Here is a 14086-nt window from a genome sequence, read left to right as displayed (position 1 = left end):
ATGCTGGTTCTAAGAAGCTAATTCAAAGACAAAGTTACTTTGCCAAATTTGAGTTTTCTGTCTCAAGAATTTTGTTAATTAAACTTTGTCAGATGGGATATTATACCCACTATTTAGTTATTCAGACTTGGAACAGAAAATAAAGTTCAATCTTAATTTATTCCAAAATCAAGAGGGACTGGTAAAATCATGCTGTCCTGCATTCATTATCAAACCCTACAAGGAGGAAATAATTTGTCTAAATTTCTTCTTGTTCTGTGTGAACACAATCAATTTTCAGAAATATCTGTGAAACAGCTACTGCTGTATCTATATTTCAAGCAGGGAAACTGAGTCAGAGAAAGGTTCTCATGTCTTGGGCATGACTGCATAGAGATCAATAGCAGTGCTAAGGTTAAGGCTGAAGAATTAGTAGTTGTTGTGTGTTGACCCATTTCAACATAATACACTACCAGGGCACATTTCTTTTCACATTGCAGAAATTCTTTCTGTAAACTGCAGTGCTGGGAAACCCTGTAATTATGCACAGAGCACGTTAGGACAAAAAACAGCCAATAATTTTTGGCTCAACAGGTTTACGTGGAACTTTAGAAACTCACTCTCGCTACCAATAATATTCATTCACACAGCCATCTCAGGCCACTTTGTGCTGCTTGGATGGTAGTGGAATAGATAATCAAGCCCTTATAGCATAGCATAAGGACTAGTTCTTATAGCAGCCTCAGAAACCCTTACCAACCTCAGTGAGGCTTTGTACTAGTGCAGGGATTAATTCATGTGGAACTAATTGCAGAACTGTGGCCTAAGTAAGAAACCAGTCTAGCTCTGTTTGCTTGTTACCCAGTTGTCAAAATGTAGTGCTCATTAAGTGCAGAAACAAAAGTCCAGATGGATTCTTTATATCTGAGAAATGCGTTTCTCATAAAAAAAGAAAATAATGAGTAACTCAGCAGCAGAATTTAAAACTTTTTCGAAAAGAAGGGAAACTCTCAGGCAGGTCTTTTAAGCAAGAATTATTCAGGGGCCCTTCTTCTATGCATTTAATTATGTCATTTTACCCCCCCCCCCCAAAAAAAAATTTATGCAAAGTGCTCTTTAGCTACCTGAGACCACAGAACATGAATGAGACTAAACAAATGCCTTCTAGTCCTGCCATTCTTTTCCATAACACCAACTCCATGCTCGGTGTCATTTGCACTCTAGTTACTTTTCTCTCCATCCTGTAACGCTATGCTCTAGAACACAGTTCTATTTTCTGTTCTATGCAAGACATTTCTGGACTCCTCTTGCTTAACCAACCTGGTAAAGTCCCTAAGTCATGATCAAACAGTGGTCACTAAATTGAGAGTTACAAATGTTTCCTTTCACCAGCAGATGTCAATAATCTGGTGCAGGAGGCATGACAGCATATTTTAGCTAGCAAAATTTGGCATGGAGATATTCTCTGCTCTATGGAAATACCAATCAAAAATCAGTCTTTAAATAAAAGTAAAACCACAAAGACTAAGAATTGGAACTAGCAGTTGTCAAAATTGTTCAATGTTACAGCATTTTCAGGATGTACTCAAGTTCTAGCATGACCTAGAATGGATCTGGAATGCTCTGCTGCCTAATATCACTGAGGAGCAGCATCATAGAACATTTTACGAAACCTGAGTCTGTCTACTTTTCAAAAAGAGCAGTCCCACTCTTCTCTGAGGCACATATGTACCAGGGAAGGCACCAACCCCTGTGTGGCCACACAAAATAATTGCATCAGGGAATTGACCTGGCTGAAAATTAACCCAGTAAAATAAATTCGTTTGCTGCAAACCCACTGTGATTTGCAGCAGGATCAGTTGTCTGATCCAGCTTTCTACACAGTTTACCCAAATGCCAGTACCAGACAGTGGTGAAGAACATGGAGTCTTGAATGGAGAGGAGAGATAGTTGAGTTTCACCGTGTGTATGGTTAATGTGTTCCAGATAAAGCCCGGTGTTATTTGGCTGGGTATAGCAGTCCTACATCAGATAGGCACCACTGCCATTTAACAATTGCAAATTGTAACTGGCCATGTCAGCTGACCAAATAACTAAATAAATATGCAAACAAAGCAGTTGGTGGCAAATACAGGACAAAAATCTTCAAAGTTGTAGCTGGGAAGTTTAGCTTTCCACACATGAGCCCACCTATGACTTCCATTTGTAAATGTATCAAAAGCACCATTTATCTGTTCCCAGCAAGATAAATGGCTCCAGGCACTCCCCTGCTGCTGTCCCTCAGGCATTGAAACCCACCACTTAATCATCCAGTAAGGCCTTTCAGCCCTGATTATCTGCTTCTTTGCAAGTATTCCTGAAGGTAGGCATGGGTGGAGATGCTTACCTCCTGCTTCTTTTTTGACTTCGAAAAGACTAAACCACAAGGGGATTCTCAAATATGTCTGTCCTGGTTATCTCCTTCAATCTGAAGCACATCTGTAGGATCAGGCCCACAGAGTAGACAGGCATGGACAAGACTTCTGACTACTGGTAGCTAGTATGTATATGCATTGCATATAGGATTACACTCAAAATCTCAGAATTCAAGACACTTGGCTGTAGCAGCAGGGATTGCTTCTTTTCATTAGCACTCAAGGTGTACCTTTGACCAGATTTACCAAGGTGTACCTGACCAGGTGTTCAGTAGTCCAGATTTAAAAAAACAGCAGCACAAAAATCATTCTAAATGACTGTGCTGATTCTGGCCAAGAGAGGGTTAATTGTTGCAGCAGCCAGGAGGGGGCACAGCCAGGACCCAGGGGTTATTCTATAAAGCCTGATGTAATTTTTGGGGTCAGGGGAAGGGGCCCCTTCTGGTTCTTGGTGCATGTTTGGGATTTCTGCATGGCGAGCACTTGTCTGTGAATCATTCACCTCTTCCATACTTCGTTATTAAAATTATTACTGTTCTTTTTCTTAGTTCATTGCTGTCTTCAGTAAAATATTATTGCCTCAATACATGGTGTCTACATTTTGTGCCTCCAGCTCTCCTCTCTATCCCACCACAGGGGGAGGGAGCAGGGGGCTGAGCAAGTGGGATGTGGTTTGCAGTGTTTCACTGGGAACACTAAATTGGGAACACCATTCCTAAATGGCAATAACTTAACATTTTCAGGAGAGCTACTCGTAGATGATACCAGAGAAAGTAAATCAGCATAGTAAATAGTGCAGGTTACAATTAGATATGTCCAGCACAGATGTTTTTTCAGATGCTTTACAGATGTTCATGTTCAGATGCTACTGCTTCTTTAAAAGACTGAGTAATGATATCTCTTTTCCCTCCCTTCAGGTGTAATCCTGGGATTTTCTCTTCGATCATATAAGATGAGCTATCGGGAAGTGAAATACTTTTCGTTTCCTGGAGAACTACTCATGAGGATGCTGCAGATGCTGGTCCTGCCTCTAATTGTATCCAGTTTAGTCACAGGTAAACAAAGAAAAACAAAACAAAATACACCCCCACACACCCTCTCTTGAATAATTTTACAAAGATGCACACACCAAAATCAAAAAAGTGAACATTCTATGTCCTAGAACTGTTATAATCTGCAGAAAGCCATGGCATTGCTATTGCTGCTTTAGAGACAATGTAAGAGGAGGTTTGAATTAATATACAGAGAAAATGAAAGTTGGTTTTCTAAATTCATAGACAGACTAACAGCACAAGCTACTATATGCAGCTGCTATGAAGCTGACTCTGTACTCCACTCTCTTCTTTTACTATCTGAGCAGATATTTCCTCCACAGTGTCCTATTATTATCAAAGATAACATATCTCAAAGACACAGTGCCAAAACCCAAGAAAGTTGAAACTGTTGATTGTGGGGAATAACACACGCCTGTAACCACAGATATGCAAAACATCTGTCTGCCTCCTAGTTTTCTAGCAATAGATTAGAAAAAATGGAATCCTGTAATAGAATTGTTTAGGTTGGAAGGTACCTTAAAAATCTGGTTCAGTCCTCCTGCCATGGGCAGGGACACCTCCCACTAGAGCAGATTGCTCAGAGCCCCATCCAATTGTTCTCTGACACTACCAGCCATGGGTCATCCACAAGGTCTCTGGGCAACCTGTGCCACTGCTCCATCACACCTATAGTAAAAGATTTTATTCCTGATATCTAATCTAAACTACCTTCTTTTAGTTTAATCCATTTGCTCTCCTATCACTACAAGTGCTCTTTAGGCCCTTCAGGTACTGGAAGGAGCTCTAAGGTGTCCCTGGAACCCTCTGAGAGCAACCCCAATGCTCTCAGCCTGTCCTCATAAGAGAGATATTTCAGTCCTCTGATCGTTTTCATTACTTCCTCTGGACCCACTCCAATGTGCCTGTGTCCATAGGGGATAGATGGAAAGTCTGGAAGAAACTTAATTCCATCAGTTCTGTTTTGTTGTCTTCTGGTCAGAAGCTCTAACAAGCTTTGAATGCTCTTTACCAAGTTGTTCCTTTAACTAGTGATGTAATATTTAGTTCCTTATGGTGATGTATGCCTTGGCATTCCATGCAAGTTTTGTGGCGGACCTCTCAGATTTGTTATGAATGTTTAGGATACACCTGTGATGTATTTATTCTTTCAATTATCTGAAGAGAAGAAGGTATGGATTTTAGTCTATAGACAGCTTGGAGAACTTAATTAAAATCACCCACTGCTCAGTCCTAGTATCTAAAACAAAAATACACTGCCTCCATTGACTGAGAATCCAGATAATAAGTTGTTCTCTATTTAATTGATTGTCAAATATGTTAATGTAAAGGTCTCTTAAAAATGCAAATGAGCAGAGACTCGCATGTTCAGAGAAATCAAAGGTGTGTACAAGTATAAGCTGTTCATTCAACAGCAGAAAACATGGGTATTCACAATTACAAAATTCTTATATTAAAGAAAAAAAAGTGAAGTTTGTTTCTATGCACACACATTATATGGATACTGAAACTTAAATGAACACTGCAACTAGGGAGTATAAGTTTTGTAGGAGAAATAAGGGTAGGTTTTATTCCCAACCACTATATAGTTTTGTTTCATGTCATAGATTCTCCCATCTTCTTGTCCCTTTCACCTGCAGAACTCCGTGGGTTGGCAGGACACTTCAGATAGAAGAACCATTAGAAGTAGAAAAAGGGAGATATTTATCCCTTTTCAATGTCAGCTGGCACTGCTGCTCAATTTTGCAGGATGAATTATTTCAGGAAAATATATCTGATCAGTTCTCAATTCCTTATAACTCTGCAATCACACTGGTTCTCTGAGAGAGCTCAAAGTAAATCAGGAAACTAAGCAGATCATCCTATACAGGGATTTGAATGATTTTCAATAATCTAAGTAGAAAAACTTTGCTCAGGTAAAGATCAGCAAACTCATCTTAGAGGGTCACAAGCATCACAAGGAGCTGGACTTTTGATGAAACCATCTCATTTGCTGTGTCACCAGCTCTCAGGAGAGATTTTGTGAAATATCAGAAAAATTAGTTTCCAAGTAATCCTATTCCAAAAAGAATCTTCATTCTCTGGAATCTAACAAAACCCTTCTTTTATGTGTTTTTCTTTCCCTCTAAAGCCCTTTATCCTTTTTTTCTTTTTTTTTTTATAACAATTTTTCTTTATTATAGAAAAGCAAAGAGAATTGCCAAATTCTCTTTGGCAAAGAGAAATCTTCTCTACTGGGAAGATGTGCCTTCCTATCATCCACGTGCCTTGTGATATTAAGTGGATTATACTTAGAGATCCCTTTGAAGTAGAGACAGTAATTTTTAAGGTGAATAACAACATTTTAAAATTCTTTAGTTGGGTAGGCAGCAGTCAGAGAAAACTCAATGCAATTCACAAATGGCATATTTAATTTTGTTCCAAGAATCATTCAGTACTGCAAGACTATACTCTTTCTCATGGGAATAAAATACTTTTCCATATTATTCTAAAACTTGTGGAAAAAAACTCCTTTCTACACTGAACAATGCCTCATTTAGCATACAAATTGTTTTTGTAAGAAGGATGTTTTTACATATTTGCTGCAGAACTCTCATACTAAAATGGACACATAGGCATTAGTTAATATAAAAATAATAATTAAATATAACTTTTGCAGGTGTACTACTGTGCAATTTTATGCATGCTTAAATTCTTTTTTTACATTGGATAATTCAGTGGATTAAAGTCTTATACTTCTCAAGTTAGTCTTCAGACTACTCAATATATTGAAGGCAAATCTCTTATTTCCTGTATTTTTTGTGGCAAACAAAGTGGATGCCTCTTAACTAATCTCAAAGTGACTCCTCCAGGCCTTCATCCTGATAACATACTTGTTTCTTTCAGTTGTTAATTATTTGAATAAATATTTTGCTGTTTGCAGGAGCAAAAGTGTCTCCTAGAAATTATATCCTGGGTTTCCTTTTGTATTTATGCAAGTGTGATGGATGTAACTGTGGCAAAACCATAAACTATGGACTCTATGGTATTAGAAACAGGCTGGGGATGGTTACATTCCCTTGCCAACTTTGGGATTGTCAAAGTTAGAACAATAAAATCCAACTAATAGTTAATGCACTGTTATAGAAATAAAAGATAAATTGAGAAACCGAGGACTTGCGCCATTCAGGTAAACAGTTCTGATGGTTATTCACAGACCTCAGGAAAATAAACTATGCAAGATGAAGTCAATCCAGTCACATTTCTTTAACCCTGGTTTCTGTATTTCATGAAAGAAGCAATGCAGGATCACTTTCAGAGGTTTTTAGTCACATTTGCCTTAAGACTTACCCCATTGCCTGTGGTTCAAGCAGGTGTGCAGCTTTCTCCATGAGATTCTATCTTCTGACGAGTGTTTTACCAGGCATGTACTAACATCTGCTTGGGAGAAAATGGAGGTTATTTGCATACCATTCACCATCTTTTCATGTTTGTAGGAAAATATTATCATATGCATGTCTATATTATTTATTTTTGTGGTCTAGACACAAATTCAGCTCCATACTCTATGTTGGGTTTATTGTGTACAGTCTTTAAAATGAGAAAACTCCTATGTCATCATTCCCAATGGGGATCTCATATAAAGTCAAAGGCAAGATTATAACATGGTATTTGAGAGGAAATGTAAATAACCAAATAAATAAATTCCAGTTTGGATTGTATTATGGCCAGGTCTTAAATATGAATTTAAATATGAATTCCTATGCCAACACAAAGCTGACAATTTTGCTCTGTTTATGTTTTGAATTTGCAGCAGCTGTAAGAGAAAAACTATTTTATGTTTTCTTGTTTCATTACAGCTTAAACCATATGACATGAAAATTGCTTTACACAATTATTTTAAAATATACATTGTCCCTAAAAGGTACATAAAACAAATATATATGAATATGATAGCAGTTATCATCATGAAATAGCCAAATCCAGAGAAAATTGCACCAGCAATAAGAGCACTATGCATTAACATTTTTAAGCTGTTACACCAAGATGATCATGAAATTGAAAGTCCAGTCCTTAAAACTGTCCCACAAATTTTTTCTGCATGTTTCAGTTATTGACTGAATATAATGCAATCAGAATGAGGTATCTTTTCTTTAAAAAACCATTTATTTCCTGAAATCCCTTCCATGAAAATGATTCACAACTAGTCTTTATGAAGAGCATAGTTTTAACATAATATTAGTGAGAAATATTAAAGCTAGAGAAATTTTGTGAGGGATATTTTGCACAGTTCTAGACAGGGTTCAGTTTAATAGACTTCTTCTCCTTCCACAAAATTTTAAGAGCTTGGAATTTACTTTTACAGGGACAACTGCTTTTAAGTGCAAGTGAACTGGTATTAAATTCCGTGCAATTATTTCAGATATCTTTGTCTGGTAAATCGTAGCAAAGCATAAGAAGCCCATTCTAGACCTGACACTAATTTTTGCTGCCCGCTGCACAACACTAAGTCTACAGTTTGTTTACTAACATACATCACGATAGGGAAGGAGAATAGGAGTATAGAAACAGTAAAACCGAGGTCTGCTGGCTCACCAAGGATTGTACAGCAATTACAGAACCAAGCAAAAAGCCCATTTGTGAGCACCAGTACAACACACTAGACAATACCGATTGTCCAAACTGCTTATGGGGTAACACTAATACGGAGGAAATAAGTCTTAACCACTTACAAGGATTTTGTGTGAAAGGTTCGGTAAAAACACAGACCATGGATCCCCTGCCAAAAATAGAAGGCTGTGTGGAAAAACAGTTTAAAAGAACGAGCATGGAAAATTTACTTGAACGTAGAAGAACATTTTAATATGTACTTTGTATAATATCTTAGTTTAAATTTTTTAACTTTGTAACTCAAATAATGCAGCTATTGTTAGTGGGTTCTGGAAGAAACAAACTTCCCTGCCTCTGTAGGATTTCAATGACAGTCAACAACACTGAGTACTGCAGGAGACACGAGTGATTTTTTTGGGGGCAGACTCAGAGACACAGGAATTTTTCCTGAAACTTTATGAAAATGTTCATAGTAGTTACTGCTACACAAACTATGGAAAGTGTTGCCAAAGAGAAGAAAGCTGGGATTTCCATGGATGGAATCTTCTTAAGCAAACTCTGAAGTGCATACAATGCTTTTGAGTTTTGCTATCAAAGGAGTGCAATGGATGGTGCCTGTTAAAAACATCCAGTAAGGAATAAGGTGTTTATCCTCAGTGAGATAAAATAAGACACACAAAATTACTTAAGTAATAAAACAAAGCACTCTCAGAATTCACAACTAACCGACAAGTGGTAGCTGCAGTTGCTTAAAATTGCCTACAATGAACAAGGGTAATGTTCAAACAACTGAACTTGACATAGCCTCCAAGTCACTCCCTTACCTAAATCAGGAAAAATGCAGCATCTGGACATGAGCATATTCTACTGCAGAAAAGCTATTTTTTTCCAGTTGCTACTTGTGGATGTAAAATGTAGAAAGTCAGTGCTGCGACATTTGGTACAACCTTAGGAAAATCATGTTTCCCTTCTGCATCTCTGCTTTCTTTCTCCTTTCAGATGGACTGCTGGTGAAGTGTTCTTAGGTTTTTTTATAGATATTAGGCAGAAAAGAAGATGATTGTATGTATGCGAAGGAAATTTTAGTAAAGGACATTTTAGTAAATGAAGGATAGCTCAGCAGATCCATATAACTATTTTAGTTACAATGATGGACTTAAATTAGGGTGTATGACAGGGGACTATGACGCAGTGACTCAGCCTCCCACATCCAGACAGCAGATGTACACTGATGTACACTACCTTCTGTAAAGGGATAATTCTAGAAAATAGTCCAATGTTATTAAACTTAAGAAATTAGGTTTTATATTTGCCTTTTTAATGTTGGAATGAGAAAGTAAATGACCCTTGAAGAGTAACTAGATGCAAATGCTATCAATCATATCAAACCCCTAACCTCTACTAATCATTAATATTTTCTTTGACAACAGCAATCTCCTTTATTATTATAATAAATTAATAGCAGTAAACATAAAGGACCAGAATTTTTAATTTGCTCATCTCAACCTTTCACATCAGAGCACACAACAGGGAGGGACCTGTGCATCATCCCTTCAAAAAAGGGGCTGTGAAAGCAGCGCATGTCTAGGTTTGTTGAAGCAGGACCCACACTGCTTGAAGCCTCTAAGAAATTCCTGTGTTCTCCTATCTGCTGGCTGACAAGTGCCCTGTGGAAAAAAGTCTGTCACCCACTACAAGGCCGCAGGTGCTGTCTCATATCAGCTACAATATTTATGGTAATTTCAACAGATGGAAGGTCTCTCATTCAGGCAGAACAGACCTGTGGAGCCAGTTAATTCTCTCCCAAAGGAAAAAAAATGAGAGACCTAGCAGTAATTCCCTGTAATTCATTCTGGCAGAACAGACACATAGCCAGTACCTGAGAAACATCTTAGCACTCATAGTTAAGCTGGAAGGAAAAAACATTAATAAAAGTCAGTCTTACACTTCTGTGTTTAAGAAAAGTTTAAGAAATAGAGCATTCCTGATTCAGTTAATGCAGTTCATACACAAAAACCAAGAAGCAGTTATGCAGTATTTGGTCAGTTTAGCCAGCCACCAGAGCAATGAACCCATTTTCCAAATTCCAAAATTTGGCATATTTTCTGATTTTTCAAAAATTCTAACTTTTGATGGTCCATAGAAAGAATTTTAGAAGTCAGAATAATTAATACCCACCAAATCAATAAAAAGTTTTACATCCATTTCAGCTGACTCCAGTTATAGGGAAAAGAATTAATAAATTCTCTCTGAGTAAAGCACTTCTTGGATTGTCAGTGAATTTGAGCTGCCTATGTATTTGTATAGGGATATCTCTATAGAGGAATTCCATACACATGTCCTGTAGTATGAAGCCTACTATGAGTAACAAATTCATGGACATCCGAAGGGTGTATTGCTTTTTCATTTATGGCTTTCTTTTAAGGCATAAAATATTATTTTAAAAGTAATTTACCTTCTTTCTAGGCAACTCTTTCCTCTTTCTCTGCCACCCAAAGCTTTATAAGCACATCAATATTGTAAAAGCTGAACTACATGGCAGCTTTAGTTTTATGCACTTGTACATTTCACGCACAAATGAATTCATGCATTCATATGGATGTTTGCATATGCAATTCACATAACTGAATGACAGTTATTTAATTTGAACATTTACATACTTAGAGAAAATAAAGGAAAAGCCATGCTTTGATTTTTGTGTGTCCAAAATAGAGACTGTCTTAAAGTGTGGGCATATAAACTACAAAGTTAGTAGAGATCCAGTCATCTTGTAAGCAGAATATCCTGTCAGGTTAAAAAATCAGTTGAAGAAACATCACAAATATTGATCCAAGTTCAGAAACAGTTTCATCTGAAAATAGCATCTTTATACTAGATTTAGGCCAATAGAAGCTAAAAATATACAAGCACTCCTCTATAATAAAACTATTTTAAAGACCTTCCCTTCAGTAGATGTATTTCTGTATAAAACAGATGTCTATCAAGTCTGGCATATAGTCTTTAATAATCATTACTTATATAGGTACCCACAGGTGACAAGATTTGAACCTTCTTAAATTGTTACACTCTGCAGTTTTAAGGTACTTAAAATAATCTTAAATATTTTGGAAAAATATTTTTAAATTTAAATTCTGAGTTTAAATAACAGGCAGTTGCACTTAAAATCAGAAGGAAAAAAGGCAGTTTAGGAAGTATTCAGCATCTAGAAACATCAACTTTCATGTAAAAATTCTAAAGAAATCATGTTCAGATTCTGAGTGTGCTAGCAATCAGTTAGGAAATAAACTACACCTAGCATTTTACAAGGCATGGAAGCCAGAAAATCATAATGAAATGTCATAAGTATTTGTACAATAAATATATCTTTGGGTAGAACATCTTCCTCAAAAACTGCCATACATCTCAACCTATGCAAATGCTAAAAGCAAGGACTCCAGAAAAGCTCATAAAAAGAAATATTAACTAATTTCTGAAACAATTTGGCAATACGGAATACACAAAAATCTATCCTCACAAGAGCCTATGGGAACAATTCTTAGTGAATTCTTAGTCAAATTTGACCAAGAATTAAAATGCAATAACAGCAGAGATTAAATTCCCACACAAAATAAGAGTCTGTATAAGATAATATTTGATTATACCATAAAAGAGAAAACCTAAGCAGGACACAGAGCATTCAAAAGCAGAAAGTACAGAGCAGCATGGTTTTTGAAGTCTGAGTCTGTGAGAGCAGCAGAAACAGCAGGGGTGATCAAGAACAAAGTCTACAATAACTAAAGATAGTTAAACTCAAAAGCTCCACTAAAATAATTCAGTTTAGCTAGTGGTCCTTAATTGAAGGCTGATTTAAACTTCATTGCAAAATATAAGTTTAGTTGCTGCCCAAAGTATTGAATAACAGGTTGTTATACTTTTATTTAGTTTGCATTCTGCACGAGATTCCAGCTGAATTAACAATAGGGATAACCTCCCACCCACAAAGATTTAGTTTTGCTTTTATGTCTTAGTTCAAACGCATAACATCAATACTTTGCTTGCTGACAAAGCAAAAACTATTTGAAAGAACACATAAAAATTAAAGCATCTTGCCTGAGCACTGGTGGACCATTGTAAAACCATACTGTCTTTTTCTTAACATTTCAGTCAAGGCAGAAGGACTGAAAATGTATTAGGGAAAACTTAAAGCACTTTTTTTGAGTTTAATACAAACTATTTTCTCTTGGTTACAGAAAAACACCAGACCTGAAACACAAAAAACCCTCAAAAATATTAAAAATCAGCTGTAAAGTCAGTTACATTAGTTTGTAAACAGAAATTTTGTACAGCAAAATGTCCAAACTGCAAAACCACCTCTCAGCATTTTGAGAATTAGGACACTGAGCAAGCATTTTGTTCAGGATATTGAATACTGAAACTGTAAAGAATGATGTCTTCAATAATGAATGAGCCTGTGACAACCTGGCAGATGAACTAGAATGGTGGCAAGTGCAAAGTAATACACCTGGGAAAGGGAAATGTGCTACACCTAATCAGGAGTTCTCAAATGGGCAATAGGACAGGCAAGAGTTCTCAGACTCACTGTGGGCAGTCCAGAGAGGGGGACAGGGCTAGAATGAAGTTCCAGTGAAAGACAAGGAGGAATTAAACAGACTTCATTTCTTTGACTTGAAAAAAAACAGGCACAGAAGTTGCTGTAAAAGTCCACAGAAATCATTAATTCCTTGCAGAAGCTATAATGCAGTGGTTAATTATTACTCTATCTCCTAACTGTATTTCACAATAAAGGAAAAATAGGGTGTCCTAAGAAATAACAAGAGCATGCATTTCTATTAAAGACAAGGAAGTACTTTTTAACCTGACACAATTCAGTTCAATTATGTTAATAGCTTCAAATTAAAATCAAATTAATTTAAGTAAATAATTTAAATTAAAATTAAATTAAAAGAGTTTGCAGATACAGTCATCACTGGCTAATAAATTTGGAAACTAGCAATTTAGCAAGGCCCTAGATCCCACTGTTCCCTTGTTGCAGGGAGGGCAAACAAGGGCAATTTACTCTATCTTTTTCTTTTCCTCTTAGTCCTTCAGTAAGAACCTGTTGTCAGATAAATGTGAAGACAAATGGGTTGGACAACCTCTGGACTAATTTTTATCCCATAGTTTTATGTTGGTTTTGCACTCCTTTCTTTACAGATTGAAAGTATGTCTCACTTGCTAAGATTTCACCTCCCAATTACTCCAAGGCATTGACTGCTGTATAGAGTTTCAGCTTTATGGCACAGATAGCTCTTCAAGAACCAGTTCAAAACCAAGGAAACAAACAATTGCAGGACTTAAGAATCATCTCATCTTACCCAGACATTAACTCACTCCACTGGCATGAAATTGGACTTCAAAATAAAACAGCCAGAGCAAGCCACCATGCACTACAGAACTGGTAGCTCTTTATTATTCCACTTCTGGGTAACTTAGAAATAGCAACAGTGTAAGAGCCATTATCACATTATCAAAATATAACAACAAACAGCCAGAAAATGTGGGCATAGTTACCTACATGCAGGCTTCTTTCAGGGTTTATCAGCTTTCCCTTTCCTACTCCTTTCACCTCCTCAACTCTCCCTTGAACATTGTGATCCACGTCCTCCTTTCCTACATTCAAATATAGCACAATTTCATAATATTTTCTTCCTTGCCAGTCTGTCTTTGCTGTAACTGCTTGTGAAAACTGAAAGAATCCAAGGAAGAAAATTCCTGAGGCTGAATTTTGGGAACACCAGGGATATTACTGGAAGTACTTGCACACCAGGAGAAGCAACACATATAATTGTTTCATCAGCACTGTGAAATGTGATAAGGCACAAACTCTTTTCTGAAGAATTGCATCAACTATACAGATCGTTTGAAAACTTGCAGAACATTGTCACTTTCAAAAACATATAGTATTATTAGTTCTTCTAGCCTTGTTTTCACTCTTTTTTTTGCTTTTTGATAACTGACAGTTGTTGACCAATAACATATTGTTTCCATTTAATTCTCAAAGGTAATTGTTGG

The 14086-nt window shown here is 36.7% G+C and overlaps 1 protein-coding gene across 1 annotated transcript in view; it reads left to right on the top strand.

The window, feature by feature from the left end:
* The window catches only part of SLC1A3 (solute carrier family 1 member 3), a 66945-nt gene that overhangs the window by 15728 nt on the left and 37131 nt on the right, over positions 1-14086 (top strand). The window contains exon 3 of the mRNA XM_059492043.1: positions 3311-3448. Within this exon, the coding sequence (XP_059348026.1) occupies positions 3311-3448 (138 nt within the window). The remainder of the gene's footprint in view (positions 1-3310; positions 3449-14086) is intronic.

Source organism: Ammospiza nelsoni, chromosome Z (genome assembly GCF_027579445.1).
Source record: "Ammospiza nelsoni isolate bAmmNel1 chromosome Z, bAmmNel1.pri, whole genome shotgun sequence".
NCBI classification, from domain to species: Eukaryota; Metazoa; Chordata; class Aves; order Passeriformes; family Passerellidae; genus Ammospiza; species Ammospiza nelsoni.
The sequence above is the reverse complement of the archived record's forward strand: the minus strand, read 5'-3'. Positions and strand labels throughout refer to the sequence as shown.